This window comes from Diadema antillarum, unplaced genomic scaffold (genome assembly GCF_040938485.1).
Source record: "Diadema antillarum isolate AM-2024a unplaced genomic scaffold, OU_Dant_1.0 seq00000768_RagTag, whole genome shotgun sequence".
Taxonomy (NCBI): domain Eukaryota; kingdom Metazoa; phylum Echinodermata; class Echinoidea; order Diadematoida; family Diadematidae; genus Diadema; species Diadema antillarum.
In genome coordinates, this window is record NW_027271658.1 from 2,693,097 (window position 1) to 2,712,935 (window position 19,839).

Sequence of the window (19,839 nt, forward strand, 5' to 3'; positions counted from 1 at the left end):
GCATGCAAACGGGGACTTTCTAGTTTTTCTACATTAGATGGTGCGTTGCTGGAAAATATGACGGTATGTTCCATCCGCGTGCTACCGAACGACCGACGACGCGGTCGGTCAGAGAAGGTGACTTTTTGGCCCACGAGGGGCGACTCGCCAACATTTTTCATGTTGTTTACAAGTCTTCTCAAATAGCGTTTTCCCTATTGAGATCGATCTACTACATAAATTATTATGCCCCTGTACTTCTGATTGAAAGCAAGTTTGAGCTCCTCTCGGGTGTCATGTTCATCTCATACAAGGGTGTTACCGCACAGAGTAACTCCGTACCGACCGCCAGTCAAGCAACGGGCGCTGAATGGACTGACCGTTGCTCCCTAGCTGCTGTCTGCAGCTCCCGGGTGATTTTAGCATTTACTAAAGTGAACATTCACTGAATCACCGTCTTTTGCACTATTCTGTCAGCTGGACGGTTTTCCCGTGGGTCGAGGTGCACATTTGCTCCTTGACTCTCGATGCACACACCGAAAGAGGGCGTCGAGGGCGTCATGTACTGTAGTGTATGGATTCTTTTTTCCACGCTCTCCTTTCACGGGGGCAATGTGACCGCCTTGTCGGCTGAGCGGTCAATCCATCAGAAACTGCGAGGCTGAATTCTTCAGGGCCTTCATACAAATTGTCTGCTTCCAGCTCTATGAGCTGGTCGCTGGAGCGGCGTTTGCACTGCCTCCCACGGGCTGTGCTGCCTGCACTAAGCTTTCGAACTCCGCCTTCGGGTCGGAGCTGAGCAGGTGAGTGGTTGCAGAAATTTGGCTGATTGACTCCACAAGGTGCTCAGTAAATCAACTTCGCGGTCACACCGCGAAGGAGCCCGTCTGAAGTGCTCCCGCATGCAGCGCATGGCGGGCTGGCTCAGAGGTTTTGGAGACAGACATCTGTCCATCCATAAAGCGAGATAATTGGGCCGATAAACGTTGAATGTCACTCTTCTGCGCCGAAAGATTAGACCGCAGCTCTACCTGATATATACAGCCCCGTTACTGGCGGCTGTGAACCGTTGTCTTCTGTATCACTCAGGTTTGTCACACGTTGAAAAAGATCAGTAAGCGAAGCTTATAACGCACAGTTGCACTGTGCAAGCTAACTCTCTGCCGAAAACACGAAGAAAAGATGTCGAATAGTGGGAATACCCGCTATTTATAGGGACTGGGGTGCCAAATTCATTATCATAACAAAAGACTTTGAATTTCCTTGGTGTGATCTCTCTGCCAAAGCACACAGGAATATGCTAACCCTCTGAAAGCTTGTACAAAGTGTTATGTAATAGAATTTCTATAACCCTTTTATTCCCAGCTCAGTGGAGACCCTTTCATTTGGCAGGACAATTTCTATAACCCTTTTATTCCCAGCTCAGTGTAGACCCTTTCATTTGGCAGTACAATTTCTATAACCCTTTTATTCCCAGCTCAATGTAGACCCTTTCATTTGGCAGGACAATTTCTATAACCCTTTTATTCCCAGCTACTTTGTACACCCTTTCATTTGGGAGGTCAATTTATATAACCCTTTTATTCCCAGCTCAGTGTACACCCTTTCATTTGGGAGGATAATTTCTATAACCCTTTTATTTCCAGCTCAGTGTAGACCCTTATATTTGGCAGTACAATTTTTATAACCCTTTTATTCCCAGCTACTTTGTACACCCTTTCATTTGGCAGGACAATTTCTATAACCCTTTTATTCCCAGCTCAGTGTAGACCCTTTCATTTGGCAGGACAAGGTACCGTCTATAACCCTTTTATTCCCAGCTACTTTGTACACCCTTTCATTTGGGAGGTCAATTTCTATAACCCTTTCATTCCCAGCTACTTTGTACACCCTTTCATTTGGGAGGACAATTTCTATAACCCTTTTATTCCTATATCAGTGTAGACCCTTTCATTTGGGAGGACAATTTCTATAAGCCTTTTATTCCTATCTGAGTGTAGACCCTTTCATTTGGGATGACAATTTCTATAACCCTTTTATTCCCAGCTCAGTGTAGACCCTTTCATTTGGCAGGACAATTTCTATAACCCTTTTATTCCCAGATACTGTGTACACCCTTTCATTTGGCAGGACAATTTCTATAACCCTTTTATTCCTATCTCAGTGTAGACCCTTTCATTTGGGAGGACAATTTCTATAACCCTTTAATTCCCAGCTACTTTGTACACCCTTTCATTTGGGAGGACAATTTCTATAACCCTTTTATTCCTATCTCAGTGTACTCCCTTTCATTTGGGAGGACAATGTCTATAACCCTCTTATTTCCAGCTCAGTGTAGACCCTTCCATTTGGCAGTACAATTTGTATAACCCTTTTATTTCCAGCTACTTTGTACTCCCTTTCACTTTGGAGGACAATTTCTGTAACCCTTTTATTCCCAGCTCAATGTAGACCCTTTCATTTGGCAGGACAATTTCTATAACCCTTTTATTCCCAGCTACTTTGTACACCCTTTCATTTGGCAGGACAATTTCTATAACCCTTTTATTCCCAGCTCAGTGTAGACCCTTTCATTTGGCAGGACAATTTCTATAACCCTTTTATTCCCAGATACTGTGTACACCTTTTCATTTGGCAGGACAATTTCTATAACCCTTTTATTCCTATCTCAGTGTAGACCCTTTCATTTGGGAGGACAATTTCTATAACCCTTTAATTCCCAGCTACTTTGTACACCCTTTCATTTGGGAGGACAATTTCTATAACCCTTTTATTCCTATCTCAGTGTACACCCTTTCATTTGGGAGGACAATGTCTATAACCCTCTTATTTCCAGCTCAGTGTAGACCCTTCCATTTGGCAGTACAATTTGTATAACCCTTTTATTTCCAGCTACTTTGTACTCCCTTTCACTTGGGAGGACAATTTCTGTAACCCTTTTATTCCCAGCTCAATGTAGACCCTTTCATTTGGCAGGACAATTTCTATAACCCTTTTATTCCCAGCTACTTTGTACACCCTTTCATTTGGCAGGACAATTTCTATAACCCTTTTATTCCCAGCTCAGTGTAGACCCAAATTCATTTGGCAGGACAATTTCTATTACCCTTTAATTCCCAGCTACCTTTTACACCCTTTCTTTGGCAGGACAATTTCTATAACCCTTTTATTCCTATCTCAGTGTAGAAGCTTTGATTTTTCAGGACAATTTCTACACCCCTTTTATTCCCAGCTCAGCGTAGACCCTTTCATTTGGGAGGACAATTTCTATAATCCTTTTATTCCCAGCTCAGTGTAGACCCTTCCATTTGGCAGTACAATTTCTATAACTCTTTTATTCCCAGCTACTTTGTGCATCCTTTCATTTGGGAGGACAATTTCTATAACCCTTTTATTCCAAGCTCGGTAAAGACCCTTTCATTTGGCAGGACAATTTCTATAACCCTTTCATTCCCAGCTACTTTGTACACCCTTTTATGTGGCAGGACAATTTCTATAACCCTTTAATTCCCACCTACTCTCTGTAGACCCTTACATTTGGCAGGACAATTTCTATAACCCTTTTATTCCCAGCTCAGTGTACACCCAAATTCATTTGGCAGGACAATTTCTATTACCCTTTAATTCCCAGCTACCTTTTACACCCTTTCTTTGGCAGGACAATTTCTATAACCCTTTTATTCCTATCTCAGTGTAGAAGCTTTGATTTTTCAGGACAATTTCTACACCCCTTTTATTCCCAGCTCAGCGTAGACCCTTTCATTTGGGAGGACAATTTCTATAATCCTTTTATTCCCAGCTCAGTGTAGACCCTTCCATTTGGCAGTACAATTTCTATAACTCTTTTATTCCCAGCTACTTTGTGCATCCTTTCATTTGGGAGGACAATTTCTATAACCCTTTTATTCCAAGCTCGGTAAAGACCCTTTCATTTGGCAGGACAATTTCTATAACCCTTTCATTCCCAGCTACTTTGTACACCCTTTTATGTGGCAGGACAATTTCTATAACCCTTTAATTCCCACCTACTCTCTGTAGACCCTTACATTTGGCAGGACAATTTCTATAACCCTTTTATTCCTATCTCAGTGTAGACCCTTTCATTTTGGGAGGACAATTTGGATAACCCTTTTATTCCCAGCTCAGTGTAGACTCTGTCATTTGGGAGGACAATTTCTATACCCCTTTTATTCCCAGCTCAGTGTAGACCCTTCCATTTGGCAGTACAATTTCTATAACACTTTTATTCTCAGCTAATTGTATCCCCCAAACAGAGTTTGGTGGATACTATGGATTTGGCCTCGTTGCGCCGCATCCGTGTCCGCCGCAGAGGTTTTCTTTTGAGCGCTCTACTGGCTGCAGTTCTTCTTCGATCATCTTCAAATTTAGCATGAAGGTGTATTATGGTAAAACGAAGACGCCTATTGTTGTGGGTGATGGTGCCCTCCCTTGTTCCGTCTTTATACATGAAAAGGTAAATTTAAGGGGGTCTATATTGTGTGTGACGCTGGCCTTGTTTCTTGACTGATTTTTTCAAATTTGGTATGTAAATGTATCAGTCAAATCTATACACCTACACCTATTGATAATGCTGCCCTCACTGTTCCACCTTTTCCAGGGTCAAAGGTCACCCTGATCATGTCAAAATTTGCAAAAATGCTTATTTAGGCAATGACTTGATTGTTACTTACTGGATTTTACTCAGACTTGCTAAGGAGGTGTATGGGTGGTCATTCTACATGAAGGACACAACAGTTTGTGGTAACGGCGCCCTCAGTGTTCCGTCTTGGAGGCCATGTCACATTTCTTGTATATGCTCTATATGCCACATTTCTTGTCGGATTTTATTCAAACTTGCTATGGAGGTTTGTGGGGGTTATTGTAGGTAACAAAAGTTTCCATTGACAGCACCCTCATTGTCCAAACTTTTATATGATAGGACATGTCATATTCCTTGTATGTGCTATGTACACTAGCCTCATTTCTTGTCAGATTTTATTAGCTCACCTGAGCCAAAGGCCCAAGTGAGCTATTGCGATCGCCCTTCGTCCGGCGTCCGTCGTGCGTAAACTTTTTACATTTTCATCTTCTTCTTGAAAACCCCGAGACCGATTTTCATCAAACTTGGCAGGTAGCATCCCTAGGGGGTTAGGAACTCAATTTGTTAAAATGGGTACCATGCCCCACCCAGGGGGCCCCCAGGGGGGCCCAAACCCCCCAAAATTAAGGAATCTGTCAAAATCTTCTCCTCTAGAACCAGAAGTGATAGAGCTAAGTTAATACTATGAGTTAGTACATTGATGACTGCAGCTTCAAGTTTGTTCATGGCAGAATCAGGGGTGCCCCCCTTGGGACCCAGGGGAGGGGGGTGGGGAGGGGTCCTAATGGGGCCTAAATTGTACATTTTCATCTTCTTCTTGAGAACCCAATAACCCGTTTTCACCAAACTTGGCAGGTAGCATCCCTAGGGGGTTAAGAACTCAATTTGTTAAAATGGGCACCATGCCCCACCCAGGGGGCCCCAGGGGGGCCCCAAACCCCCCAAAATTAAGGAATCTGTAAAAATCTTCTTCTCTAGAACCAGAAGTGATAGAGCTAAGTTAATACTATGAGTTAGTACATTGATAACTGTAGTTTCAAGTTTGTTCATGGCAGAATCAGGGGTGCCCCCTTGGGACCCAGGGGAGGGGGGGGGGGTGGGGAGGGGTCCTAATGGGGCCTAAATTGTACATTTTCATCTTCTTCTTGAGAACCCCATGACCCGCTTTTCACCAAATTTGACAGGTAGCATCCCTAGGGGGTTAGGATCTCAATTTGTTAAAATGGGCACCATGCCCCACCCAGGGGGCCCCCAGGGGGGCCCAAACCCCCCAGAATGAAGGAATCTTTAAAAATCTTCTCTAGAATCAGAAGTTACAGAGCTAAGATAATACTATGAGTGAGTACATTAATGACTGTAGTTTCAAGGTTGTTCATAGCAGATCCAGGGGTGCCCCTCTTGGGGGCGGGGGGGGGGGGGGGGGGGTGGGGGAGGTCCAAATGTGGTCTGAATTGTACATTTTCATCTTCTTCCTGAAAACCTCATGATTGATTTTCGTCAAACTTGGCAGGTAGCATCCCTAGGGGGTCAGGATCTCAATTTATCAAAATGAGCACCATGCCCCACCAGAGGGCCCCAGGGGGCCCCAATCCCCCCAAATTAAGGAATCTTTAAAAATTTGGGCCCTTATTGTACATTTTCATCTTCTACTTGAGAATGCCTGGTCAAATTTTGGTAGAGCTGTGAATAATTTAGATTAGTGACTGCGTTAAAGGTGAACTTGCGATACTCAGGTGAGCGCTAGACCTGCGGGTCTCTTGTTGTATCCTGTACCCTGTGACAGACTAGTCTGGCCTAAAAAGTAATCCAGATGGGGTATGGGAGACGGGTTCGGGGGATACATGTGCTCGAACGGGTCTCCTGTGCGAGTGCTCTAGTTAGACTTGCATTAATTATGCTGCAAACATGTAGATGCTTGTATGACAGTTTGATCCATACTAAAGGCACTGAAAATTTGTGAAATGGTGAAAAACTTGTAGAATTTCAACTCAAGAACATGTAAAAAGTTTGATTCCAGTTTCAAATCATGCCCAGTTACATAGCTTGATCTTCATGGTAGTTAATGTTTACACCAAGTAAATCTTGTCACCTTTGGCAGGACACCATCAAGTAAGGATAAATGGAGAATGATTTCTTTTTAATGATGCACTGGGGGGAAATTATCAGTTCTCTTTTTTGAAAGAACACATTTTAGTGGCATCCTGTTTTTGTTTGATTCATTGATAGCACATATTCATAATTTTCTCATCAGGAATCACCCCACTTGTGGTTGGTGAAGTTGGTCAATTCATCGATGTAAAGGTGAATGAGGGAAAGGCATACGAGCCTCGGGCAGCCATGCTGGGTTCTACCAAAACCAAGGGTCTGCATGCCACTAGGTCAGCTGGCCACATCAAGGACAGCAAGGCACTGATTGCCTATCCCAATGACCGTGCTCGGAGTGTCAGACCCAGCTACAGACGGGAGGACTACAAGTAAAATATTATCTTTCTCTTTGTGTTTAACTCATTGAGATAATGCATATCCTGATTAGCATTAGTACAATGTCATATTAGCTCCTAGATAAGTGATGTGCATTTGTCTGTGCATTTTAAGAATTACTTTACAAGCAATTTTTTATTCATGTAAATTTAGGAAGAGATAAGATACGACCTACTTTTCTGAATTGTTGCATATCCATCCCCTCCCAAGGAAAAAAAAAAAGAAGACAAAAGTCAGGAATCTATACTGCAAAATCTGTGTAGCCTGTGATGCTAGAGCTTGATGAAAGGAACATAATTTAAACATAAGGATTGTTTTTTATTCCCTTTGTGCAAAAAAAAATGAAAGAAACGCAGAACGTTATTTCACATGTTGCAGAATTTCATTTTTGGGATGTAGACTGCATTTCCTATCACATACAGTTTTGACTTCAGTATTTTGAGTATAATGGGTATGATTTCTGTTCTACATATGTTTTGATTTTAATGCCAATCATTGAATAGTTTGGACTCGAACAACTTTATGATATATATTTGTGATATGTTCTTGTGTTAACAGATGTTATGTTTCATGATTGGAGTAGTAGGTATTGCTTATTTGTGTTCATATCAAGTCTCGGTGAAATTTCTCTTTGTTCAGGACAATCTTCACAAAGACAGAGCGGCACACCTATGTTGACCCTGACTATGCCTATGATGAAGAAGAACTGAATGATGTCATGGCTCACAAGAATAAATACAACGACTACTTGAAGGACAGCAGGGAAAAGAGAGTCAGTAGACTCAAGGCTAAGTAAGTACCGATAAATCCCTCGAAGAGTGACTCTTTGAGGAGTTACAATATGTAGTTGTGATGAATATTCAGTGGCTCTTTTACATAGAGGACTTTCTATTATGGCGACTAAAATATCAAGTACAACTATCTAAGTTGAGAGCATCTAAAGGTGCTGAGAACGTATTTAAAGTTATATGTACACCCCTAATCTTTGTGTGTGCCCAGATCTCAAACCTAACTTTGTGTCTGAGAGTCAATTAAGCTTCCAAAGTCTCACTGATGGTATGGATTCTAACAAATCAAGAAAAGGAATTAAGATATGGTGTGGTTGTGTGAGCTTTTTATGCCTCCGCCACGAAGTGGTGCCGGAGGCATTATGTTTTCGGTTGTCCGTCCGTCCGTACGTACGTACGTCCGTCCGCTTTCGTTTACGCGATAACTTGAGTAATATTTACTGGAATTTTACCAAACTTGGTCCAAGTATGAAGTATGATGAGGCAATTATTTGATTAGATTTTGGGTGAGATCAACTAAAGGTCAAAGGTCAAAGGTCAAGGTCAAATCATGAAATTGTATCTGTTTACGCGATAACTCAAGACTGGATGGAGTAAATTTCACCAAACTTTGTTGAAGGATGATGTATGATGGGACAATTACTTGATTAGTTTTTCAGTGAAATCGGACAGAGGTCAAAGGTCAAAGATCAAGGTCAAATCCTAAAATTTATCTTTTTACGTGATAACTCAAAACTGGATGAAGCAGCTTTCACCAAACTTGGTCCAAGGATGATGTATGATGGGACAAATAGTTGATATGATTTTAGTGACATTGGCAAGAGGTCAAAAGGTCAAGGTCAAATGCTATAAATGTTGCAGTTTCCCCCATATCTATGCAATGCCCAAAGGTATTTTCTTGAAACTTGGTGTGGACATGAACTACTGCGTAAAGATTCTCCAGAGAGAGTTTCATGTCATAAGGTCAAAGGTCAAAAGGTCAAAGGTTAGGTGAAAATGTTGCAATATCACTTTTCTCGCAAATGGTTCAATGTATCCTTGTGGAACTTGGTACATGCGCATGTACTGACTGGCAGGGATTATCTAGGGAATTTAGGGGTCATGGGTCAATAGTCAGGGGTCAAAGGTCAAGGTCAACTCCTCAAAATTTTACTATTTCCCTCATATACTAGTATATCTATGCAATGCTTGCATTATTAGTTTCAAAACATATTACATGCATTACCTAATGGAGATTCTCTTGGAAATTTCCAGCTGGAAGGTCAAAGGTTAAGGGTCAAAGGCCAGGTTTCAATGCCCCCTCCCCCCCCAAAAAAAAAAAAAAAACATTTTGTACCGTCATTACACTCTTTCTTCATACCTTGGAAATTACTCAGTGCATAAACTTATAAAAAGGTTTGTCAGAATTCAAGTAAAAATTCTCAATTCCCCAAATATGTGTACCTGCACTCTTAGAAAATTAAAGCAAACCCAGTTCAAGACATTTCTGACAAACCTGTCATTTCAATATTTTGCCAGTTATGTGAAACTGTCATGGATCACACATTGTGAAGACATTGTACTATACGCCTATTGGGAGAATCATGCATTATGGCGGAGGCATCAGTCGCCATAGCGACATTTCTAGTTCTTAGAAATATATCCCTGACTTTGTCTTTGCGTGTAGTAATGCAGAGCAAGGTTTACATATCTTGAGTGTTATTGTATCTAGAGAAAGATGTCCAATTCATAGCTGTGTTCCATGTGTAACATTCAATGTGGAAAATACTTGGTACATCAACCACAATACAAAATAAATTCTCACTTAATTTGACATTTCAGATAATCTGTCACTGTCTCTTAGCTAAAATATCATACTGAAACACGATTTTCCATGAAACTTTTGTTCTGTTTGCAGAGAATTCAAAACATTGAACAACAAGACTGAGATTGGAGTAAAGCCGGCATCAGGACTCCGCCCACCAAAACTCAAGGCTGATGAAATCAATGAAAAACCAGTTTGTAAGTAAAGAGCACTGCATCTCTTAAGGGTTGCAAATTTTGAAATCACATCTCAAATGTCTAAATGCTAACAAGTAGCCAAGATATCATGCTTGCTATTTCTGTTTGACTGAATAAGTGAGAATAAAGTCCCTTTTCGCTCACCATTTAAATGTAAGTACTTCAGCCTAAGATGGGTCTATGCTCGTGGAGGTCCCTAATAACTTGCATCGATTTTTCCTTATGTCCCATTCTTGTTCATCTCAGATATTGTGCATGGACTCCATAGTAGCCTTGAACATGTTACAATACAGCATAGGTAGAAAAGATATCATACTTTTTTTTTTTTTTATTCAGTTTGAATACTTCACAAAATTTTGTCAACACTGCTGACATGTGTTTCACTTTTTTGTCTTTCCATTACAGCAGCCCCTTTTGAGAATGGCAGCCAGTATGACATGTTGAGCTCCAAGAAGCTAAGTGAGAGGGAGACACAGTCTGCCAAGCAGCCTAGTGCTGGTGGACTCAATGCTATCCCCATGACAGCACAAGAGAAGGCAGATTGTAAAAAAGAACTTTCTCCTCAACAGCTGCACCAAGTTGTCATTGGTGAGTTTTCCTCGTCTCTTTATGCCTCTGCCACAAAGTATTGCCAGAGGCATGTGTGTTTGGGTTGTCTGTTTGTCCATCCATCCTTCCGCCTGTAGTAGATTTTGTGGACAATGTATCACAAACTATTTCGCCACGAAGTGTTGCCAGAGGCATATATGCATGGGTTGTGTGTCTGTCCGTCCATCCTTCCGCCTGCAATCGATTTTGTGGATGATGTATCTTAAGAACTATTTGAAGTATCTAAATAAAACTTGGCAAGTGTATGAATAAGTGGATGAAGCTGTGCCAATCAACTTGTTGGCTCAAGGTCAAAGGTCGGAGGCCAAAGTCAAATTTCAAAATTGTATTATATCTCAATACATAGAATCTTTGCAACGTCTAAAGGTAATTTTACGAAACTTACTGTGTACAAGTATTATCAGATAAAAATTCTCTAGTGAAAGTTTTTGACCATGGGTTAAATAAAGGTCAAGTGAAATACTAAAAGTTCACTTTTTTTCTCCATATTTTTGAAATGGCTCAAGGTAACTTGGTATATCTAAGGGCAAAGAAAATGTTTAATCGGGCAACGTGGCACTGGAGGAAGGGTAAACCCCGTCTTGATTCACTTTTATATTTACCAGGTCCTCCAACCATTGACTTTGCTGAGGTCTGTCTGAAATCGACAAGTAGCAAGCAGCTGAGTATTGTCAACAACCTTGACCAGTTCATTCATGTGGTTGTGGAGGTGAGTTGCTACAGGCATAGTGAGAGGTGTAAATGATTTCATTTGATTGATCCCCACCATGTACCAGTGGCAATTGTATTCAAATTGTATATTAATTCTAAACAATAAATACAAGCCAATTTTCAGGGGAAGAAAAATATGACAAGGGACAGTTAGGGACAGAGGAGATAAGAACAAATAAATGTATGCCACAACAAAGGCATATACATGTTTATATATTTCTTAATACTTACTGTTGAAGGTCATATGAAAATTCCAGATGTGAGGGGACTTCCTTTTGCAGTACCGAAGTGATGATGTCTCAGTCTTTTGTTCAAGCGTGATTAGCAACCGCTGTGCTTATAGATATTTAGGCTATGTGAGTTTGTTAAGAACCAGCTTCCATGGCAATGAATTGCTATGATGTCACACTTTGGTAGAGTAAAAAAAAAATATGGCTATCAAGGTATCTGATGTTACTGTTAGTCAACAAAAACAAGACAACAAACCGTCGGGAAAAAAACAGTGACTCATATTTGCTGAAAAGCACAAGTTTGGAACTAAAAAGAAATACACGTACACACATGTACAAGGGTAATTCCATGAAGTTGGGGCAGTGTCCATGTAGCATCGTGATATTTGAAAAATACACTTCAGCATAACTCAATATTGTTTATGCTATATATTTATTGTTTGTAGGCTTTACATTTGCATTGAGGCCACACATTTTCCTGGAAATTTTGTGCCATTCAGACTCAATTTTGATGAAGTTATTTAACAATATGTAACGGTGTCCTGTAGCATCGTGACGTGTCCTTGTAGCATCGTGAAATTTTAACATTTGGTCCTAAGAGACAAATTATGGCAATTAGCTTGACCAAAATTTGATGCAATATGCATATTTACTAGATTAATCAGATAGTTAAATATCTCAAATTTCCTGTACACAGTTTTAATTTTAAAAGAAAATTACAAAATGTATCACGATGCTACGCGGTGTCCTTTTTTGTTACATTTGGTGGACACCGTGTAGCATAGTGACACATTGTGTAATTTTCTTGTAAAAGTAAAACTGTGGAAAATAGAGTTAAGATATTTAGCTATCTGACTAATCTAGTAATTATGCATATTATATCAACTTTTGGTCAAGCTAATTGCATTAATTTGTCTTTTAGGACCAGATTTTAACTATCACGATGCTACATGGACACGTCACGATGCTACAGGACACCGTTACATTTTTTTAAAATAACTTCATCAAAATTGAGTCTGAATGGCACACAATTTCCAGGAAAATGTATGGTTTCAATACAAATGTAAAGCCTATAAAGAATATATGTATAGCATAATTAGTATTGAGTTATGCTAAAATGTAACACTTTGTGCCCCAACTTCACGGAATTACCCACAAAGATTCCTCTTATTACTACTAGACACTAGGTACAAAAATGCCTTTCATATTTTGTCAGATTGACTGCCGTGAGCTGCGTCAGACCAGCCCCCTGTCACAGGTTGTACCTCCAACTTGCAAGGTAGAACTCCCTCTCATATTTGAATCTAACATCAAGGGAAAATTCACCAGGTAAGAGATACGATGGTAAGAGTTTGTAATGTACCGTGATATATTAAATGATAAATTTCCTTCACATACTTAGATTGACCTAGATTGCACATAGGCTTTTTGCAAGAAGAAGTGGGGAAAATTTACTGGTACTGTAAAGATTTAAACTCTCAAATTCACACAGGACCACATTTTTCACTAAACGTTGATTATTTATGATTTTTGGCCTGAAATTAGATGTGTACAAAAATGAAATTTAAAGCTCCTATTTTTGCACGGGTTTACATTTCTCAAATTGCGTGAACTCTGTTGGGCTGCGAATTTAACAACATGCAAAAATATTGCCACATGCAAGGGTATATTGTATCTTTGTGCACTTACGATTGCCTCGGTGTCAAATTGCGAGAACAACATCTCGCTAAAATATATTTGCAAAAATGGCAGCTTCTACAGTATCTACCTGAAAATATCCTTTTGTTAAGTATTTTGTGGTTATCAAGTAGGGTGCAAAGTTTGCAAAAACTGCCACACACACAATATTTCCATGATCGCAGTATGCTATTTCCAGTTTATGCTTTCAAAGAAAGTAGAAACTTTCACTGTGTCTTAAGTAAAAAGAAGATAAAAACTTTGTCATCAAAATGTCACATAGTGTAATAATGTTATGTGTAAAGGAACCTCACCTGCAAAATTTAACATTCCTCTGTGCTCAAAGATGCTCAATGCTTGTATGAAGATTCTGTCAAATGTTAGGTTATACTGTTGTTGAAAATACTAATTGAGGCCTCAGTGAAAATAAAACGGGAAAAATAGGTATGTTCTTTACCCGCTGCTCTTTATGGTTATTTTGCTCTTTGCTTAGAAATGTGAAATACACCGTCAATGGGCGGCATCGTGATCATGTGACTGTGTATGCAGATGTAGTCCCAGTGGCCCTTGAGTTGTCAACAGAAATGCTGAAGCTAACACCCACTCCCGGCATGCCAGCTGAGGCAGGTCAGTATATACATGTACCAGGAAAGGATCCAGAAAGACATAATGATGTACAAGAAAAAAAGAAACAAAGACACTAAAAGAAGGGGAAGTTCAGGTAGATGATGTGATTGACAAAAATAGATTGACAAAAACAGAGACTCAACAAATATATAGCAAAAGCTAGTGAGAGAAAGAAATGATGATATGTGGACATATCATATGATTACAAAACATTGAATGTTACAATTATTGTCCATTTCTTCAGTTATGAAACACTTTTCAGAATTGTTTTATTGTTGTTCTTGTATTTTGGCATGAGAAAAATTTAAATTACTTTATACTCATCTGCAAATTTTTATGATGAACTCAAAGATCAAAGTATTGGGCTTTGTTAAAATGCAAAGCATAGAGCGTTGCATCCCCCAAATTTTCACTTGTCTTACCCACTTCGAGCAATGCAATAAACTGGTATTTTTTGCAATGGTATACTCAATTCTGAGGTGAAGCTGGTTGTAGAAATGGATGGTTTGAGTCATGCCCTTCACAAAGCCTGTTTTTGTTTGTAACTTTGTAAGGGCTGAGGGATGTCATCCGCCTGATGAACAAGAGAAACTATCCAGCAGAATTCACCTGGCAGCCTATCCTGGGTGAGAGAGGCACTGCATTCTCCATCAGACCAGCCACAGGTAAGACTCATGAAATGTGTATTACATAATGAAATGGTCAACCTTAGCTGTCACAGTTATAATGTATTTACTGTTTGCTCCAGCAACAGTCTCCATGGTGACGTTTAAATTGTAGTTTGATTGTAATTCCTTTGGGCATTGAATCAAAATGGTATCTCTCAGACACCTTGAGGAAAAAAGTGTAATCTCTCAATAAATCATTGTACAGAATATTGTGAAATGTATCACATCTACATTTTTTTAATATAAAGCATCTTGAGACCTTTTCCCAAGAGGTACACAACATTTGCTTTGGTATACTTATCAGCCAGCCATCAGTGTCTGAATAAAAGAAAAGAAATAAATTGATATGAACTTGAACTCTCTATATTATGATTTCATCATTTCTTTATCACAGGTACTGTTGAAGCCTTTAAAGACTTGGAATGTGAAGTGGTGTTCCACCCCTCCTACCATGCCCCAGAGGATGGTCTGTTTGCTCTCCAAGTTCATGGAGGTGAAACACAGCACCTCAAATGCGTGGCAGATGTAAGTACACAGTCTTCTATCTTGAAGTGTGTGTAAGGAGGGGGAGGGGGACCAAAAACATAAACAGGTGATAACCAGAAGATTGTTTACCAGGTTCAGAGAGAATGGAATCAACAACCTTCAATCTTTCATGACAAAAAGTGTATAAAAAAGCATGAAAAACTTTTATTCACTTCAATCTACTGTTCACAACTCATACATATGCTAGAACTCCATGATAAAAAGGTCATAACGATTGAAACTAACACCACTTCAGGCTACTCCTTTAGGGCCTCAGATTATTATTATTTTTCATTTCAGTAAGGAAATATGCAATGTGCACAAAAATATGAGTGGCCATAAGAAACAGACTGCACAATGAAGTGAATAATGCAGTACATTGATCCTACAGACTTGTCTCTATAAGCTTGTCTTGTCACATGCCACGAGAGAACATATTAAGAGGGCAGTGAGTCACCTTTGGGAGAGTCATCAATTCAAACTACCCCAAAATATGGTAAATACATGATGCTTACATCAAGAGTAAATGAAACAATGCTTCAACATTATCACTTGTTACCTGTTTAATGTTAGTGTATATTTTCTTTTGAAAATATTACTCCAAAAGTATTAAAATGTAGCAACTGCTGTAGTCAACTTCACATCTCTCTGTCTTCTTCCGACAGTTGGGGCCAACTCAAGTGATGTTTATGGAGAGGAGAGTTCTGTTTGGTCAAGTTCCTCTTCATCTGACCACCACTAGGACAGCTGTGCTGCACAATAACAGCAACAACCACGCCTACTTCCAGGTGAGAAGATACCTTCACTGTGGCCTGACGACTCTCCTATCCCTGCATATTGAAGAGTGCATGCATAAATATGCATGTTTGTCACCAATCTTCTTCAATGAGATGTACCAACATGTTTAAAAGAGCTGCCACAGAGAACTTGACAGAAAAATACAACTCTGAACTGATTGTTAAGGAGTGTATTGGTGATCACACTTATTAAAAAACCCACAAACAATAACACTAGGCATACTTGTGTATGGACTATGTGGTAGCTTGAAGATATGGTAGGAATACTGTGTTATTACGAGTAATTGAGCTTTAATATGTCAAACTGGACTACCCTTGATGTTGTCAAGTTTTGTATCCCAAACAAAAAAGTGCATTAAAGTGAACTGTATCATCACCATCCAGTTATGATTTTGTCCTGCAAGAAAGCTGTATGATTCGACCTGTTGTAGCTTGCTGCTGGTTTAATGACTGGCTTTAAATCCACTGAATTGGCCTTGATGTTGTTCCCTGTCAATGTTTCTATAGTTTCCTTGACATTCACACATCACATTCCTCACCAAATTTTGTTTTGTTTCTGACACTAGGTGGTAGACCCCAATCCAGTTCCTGGTCTTAGTGTGTCCCCAGTCCAGGGCGTGGTGCCTGTGGGTGGGACAACAGAGCTGAAGATACATCTAACTCCAAGTGCTGTCATGAAATTTGACACCCGACTGGAGGTGGCCATTAGGGGCTGGAAGACCATTGACCTTAGGATGGGTGGTACAGTGGAGCCACCTCTTGTCGACATTGATGTGGTATTTTATTTCTCTCTTATTTCCTTTCTTAAACAATGCATTACATATCTCTTAGCTATGTTAAAAGTGATGTAGGACCCAAACAAGAATAAAGAAGTTTTTTTTTTTTTTTTTTTTTTTTTTTTTTTTTTTTTTTTTTTTTAGGAGGTTTGAGTTTGCTCCCAAACCTTATACAATACACATTGACTCTACTCAAAAAACAAAAGAAAATAAGTATTTGTTGAAACTGGAATCTACACTGGAAGAGAAGAATTAGTATATCAACACACCTTATTCTGATTTTGATGAATATCTATCCAGATTTTGCCATTTTTTTCATTGTTTTTGTTTTGTTGCTTTGATAAAATACAGGCCTTTTGTATAACTAGGTCTATATCATTTATGTTGTACTAGTAGGTAAAATTTGATGACATGTAACAATTAGGAAAGAGTTCATTTTGCTGTTTCTCAGGATTTTTTTGGTCTCTTGTTCAAGAGTTTCTAATAGGACTGGCATCTCTCAAAATTGACCTCAATCGTTTTCTTTCTAAACAGCCATCATTCCAGCTTGGTGGTGTGTACTGTGGCTCAAACCTGACCATTCCCTTTAAACTGGTGAATCGGGTACGGACCAGGGCCAAGGTTGTTTTTGACCTCTCCCGCTTCAGGGACTTCTCTCTCAAGTTTGATGCTGATGTCATGGAAGGTGAGAAATGTTCCAGATTTTCACAAATGAAATTCTGATCTAACCTGTAAGTTATAAAAGGACAGTGATTATTCCATGGAACAAAGCATATGTAATAATTAAGACACTGATATTGAAATGCAATTTCTCAATTCCCTCTTTTTGACATTGTGTAGGTAAAAAAGTAGTATAGTCCTGCAAAAATGTATTTCAGTCCAAATAATATTGATTTATTTGGTTAGATCACTTGAATGATCAAAATGATCATGTAGACAATGCAGACACCTTCATGGACCCTGTGGGGTGTCATGACTGAAAAACAATGGCTTACATTCCATCTAGAAAATTTCCTGGCCATTAAGTCATTTCCTAACTTATTAGTTCTGTGGTTTACCTTGTATTTTCCATTATGAAAGGAGAAAGTACTCATGAACAAATACTACTCATAGGACTTATTTTCTATAGTAACACATGGAATTACAAATATCATGTCCTTATCATTCTGTTTTCTAGAGTCCTATCACCTAGTGCCGCTCCCTCTCCCCACACACAAACTGTTCTGTACTATTGTTGTATTTTGAGCATCTTAAGATGCAATTTTCTATCTCTCTTAATATTCAGAGTCTGAAGACACAATGAACCCAGGTGTGTTTAAGGTGACAGTTGGTGGAGAGCAGACCATTGACTGCCAGCTCAAGTTCCAGCCTACTGAGGTGGCATCCTATGACTTCATCATCCCTGTCAGCATCAACCAGACTGAGGCTCCCACACCAGAGTCCACACCCTTTCCACCAACTCCTGCCCCCTCTTCAAAGAGCATCCAGCACATCATTGCGCCTCGTCCTGTGGTGGTCATGGTGTCTACCCCAAAGCGGCGGATCATTGCCACAGCTCTGCGGCAACCCCTTCAAGTGTCCGACACAGACCTCCACTTTACCCTGCCTTCAGGTTACCTGGAAATGGGTGCGTATCTTTTGGCTATCATTCGTCATTTCTACCTGTTAAACCTGGTCTTGAATGTAATCTGTGCGTCTGTATACTCTTCAAGTAATCAGACATCAAAGCAAAAGAAGTAGAGGTGCTGTATACGCCGAATATTTCGTGAGGTTTTTATTTTCACAAATTTTGCAAGTCAGCTGCTATTCATGAAATTAAAAACACGCAAAAATATTTACTCTAATGCCGATATGAATGTGACGTACATGTATACATACAACCTGTATCTCCATTCAGTACAAGACTCTGCGATCGTGAAATTAACCACTCACAAAATTGTTGGGAAGTACCGATTCGCGAAAATTTAGACTCGCGAAATATATGGCGTATACAGTATACAATGATCCCTTACAGAAGCAGTGCAAGGGACAACAACATGGCAGCAAAATCATTACTTGCCTTGTACTAACAGATTGCTGTACAAGAAAAATTAGACAAATGGTCTTTCAAAAATTTTCTTCTATCTTTTGTTGTAATCACTATATGCGGGTTTTAGTTATTTATTTGTACGTCTACTTAGTAGTATGCTTGGTTATCATGCCATTTTTCTGCATAAATTATACAGCTTCAGTTTATCTACCTTGCAATAAAACTTCATGGATTAGATTTCATCAGTTTCATTTTTTCTCTCTGTGTGTATGCTTTTTATTTTGAACTGTTAAGCATCTGTGCATACAATTATATTCCTACCCCTTTACCACAACAGAATTACCCATGTAGCCTCTTAAAATGTACGATAAATACTGACAGGTTGATCGTCCACTAAAAAATTTGGCTTATGTTTAGTAGGACTTCCATCTTTCTGCAATTAATCATTCTCAAACCCAGTTCCAAAGAACCCCTCATTATATTCTTGTTCCCTTGGACATATATCACGTGGACCAGGTCTATCCAGCAGCAATCAACAGAGCCAGTCCATCATGCTGGTCAACAACAGCACCAAGCGACTGGAGTGGGCCCTGGACCTGCGCTCCTGTGGCAAGGCCATGGAGGAAGGCATCTTCCGCTTTGTCCGTTCCAATGGTGTGCCCTTCTTGACCTTTGAAAAAGGTCGCCAAGAGGTGAAAGAGACTTTGGAAACAGGAGAGGTCTACACACTGGGATGCATGTTCTGTCCAGGTGAGATCTTAATGACTTTGTGTGGTGTTAACGTGGCTTTAAAAGTGCTACCGTACATGGTTCCTTCATTAAGATCTCTAACAGAGAGCAGCTCATTATAACTTGATTTTGCAATCTTTTTTTTTCAGAAGATACCATATTTACATCATATATTTACACAAGGAATAGAGGGATGTCTTTATTCCCCAATCATTCTAAAACCTTGGGGGAGGTCAATGTTGAATATGACAAAAGTGTTTTCCTTTGCCACATACAATCTGCAGATGAAATCTGTAGGGCATGCAGGAGAGGAGGAAAGTATCACAAAATGACATCATGAAAGGAAAGATTACTATTACCTACTGCTTAGTTCATTCAATGTGAAACCAGTCATAATAATTGTAGTACTTCAGAGTGTATACAGTAAAGCAGTAATTCATATATTTTTTTTGTAAATACTGAGGAGTGTATTTTGTATGAGGAGCTGCTCTTCCCAAAGAAATGTCAATGACCGTAATTTCAGTGTTTTAATATCAACGTGTTTAATCTACTTCATATCATCAGGAGATATCTGTGTACAATAAATCCATTTTATCATCTAAATCTAAATGT

At 39.6% G+C, this 19,839-nt stretch overlaps 1 protein-coding gene across 1 annotated transcript in view; it reads left to right on the forward strand.

Annotated features, from left to right (window-relative positions):
- Positions 1 to 19,839, forward strand: part of LOC139738811 (cilia- and flagella-associated protein 47-like) — a 100,189-nt gene that overhangs the window by 52,531 nt on the left and 27,819 nt on the right. Inside the window, exons 9-22 of the mRNA XM_071649448.1 lie at positions 6,831 to 7,053; positions 7,700 to 7,852; positions 9,746 to 9,849; positions 10,255 to 10,437; positions 11,064 to 11,167; positions 12,616 to 12,728; positions 13,570 to 13,703; positions 14,258 to 14,368; positions 14,766 to 14,896; positions 15,562 to 15,684; positions 16,260 to 16,469; positions 17,004 to 17,154; positions 17,755 to 18,096; positions 19,015 to 19,248. Coding sequence (XP_071505549.1) covers positions 6,831 to 7,053; positions 7,700 to 7,852; positions 9,746 to 9,849; positions 10,255 to 10,437; positions 11,064 to 11,167; positions 12,616 to 12,728; positions 13,570 to 13,703; positions 14,258 to 14,368; positions 14,766 to 14,896; positions 15,562 to 15,684; positions 16,260 to 16,469; positions 17,004 to 17,154; positions 17,755 to 18,096; positions 19,015 to 19,248 — 2,316 coding nt within the window. The remainder of the gene's footprint in view (positions 1 to 6,830; positions 7,054 to 7,699; positions 7,853 to 9,745; positions 9,850 to 10,254; positions 10,438 to 11,063; positions 11,168 to 12,615; positions 12,729 to 13,569; positions 13,704 to 14,257; positions 14,369 to 14,765; positions 14,897 to 15,561; positions 15,685 to 16,259; positions 16,470 to 17,003; positions 17,155 to 17,754; positions 18,097 to 19,014; positions 19,249 to 19,839) is intronic.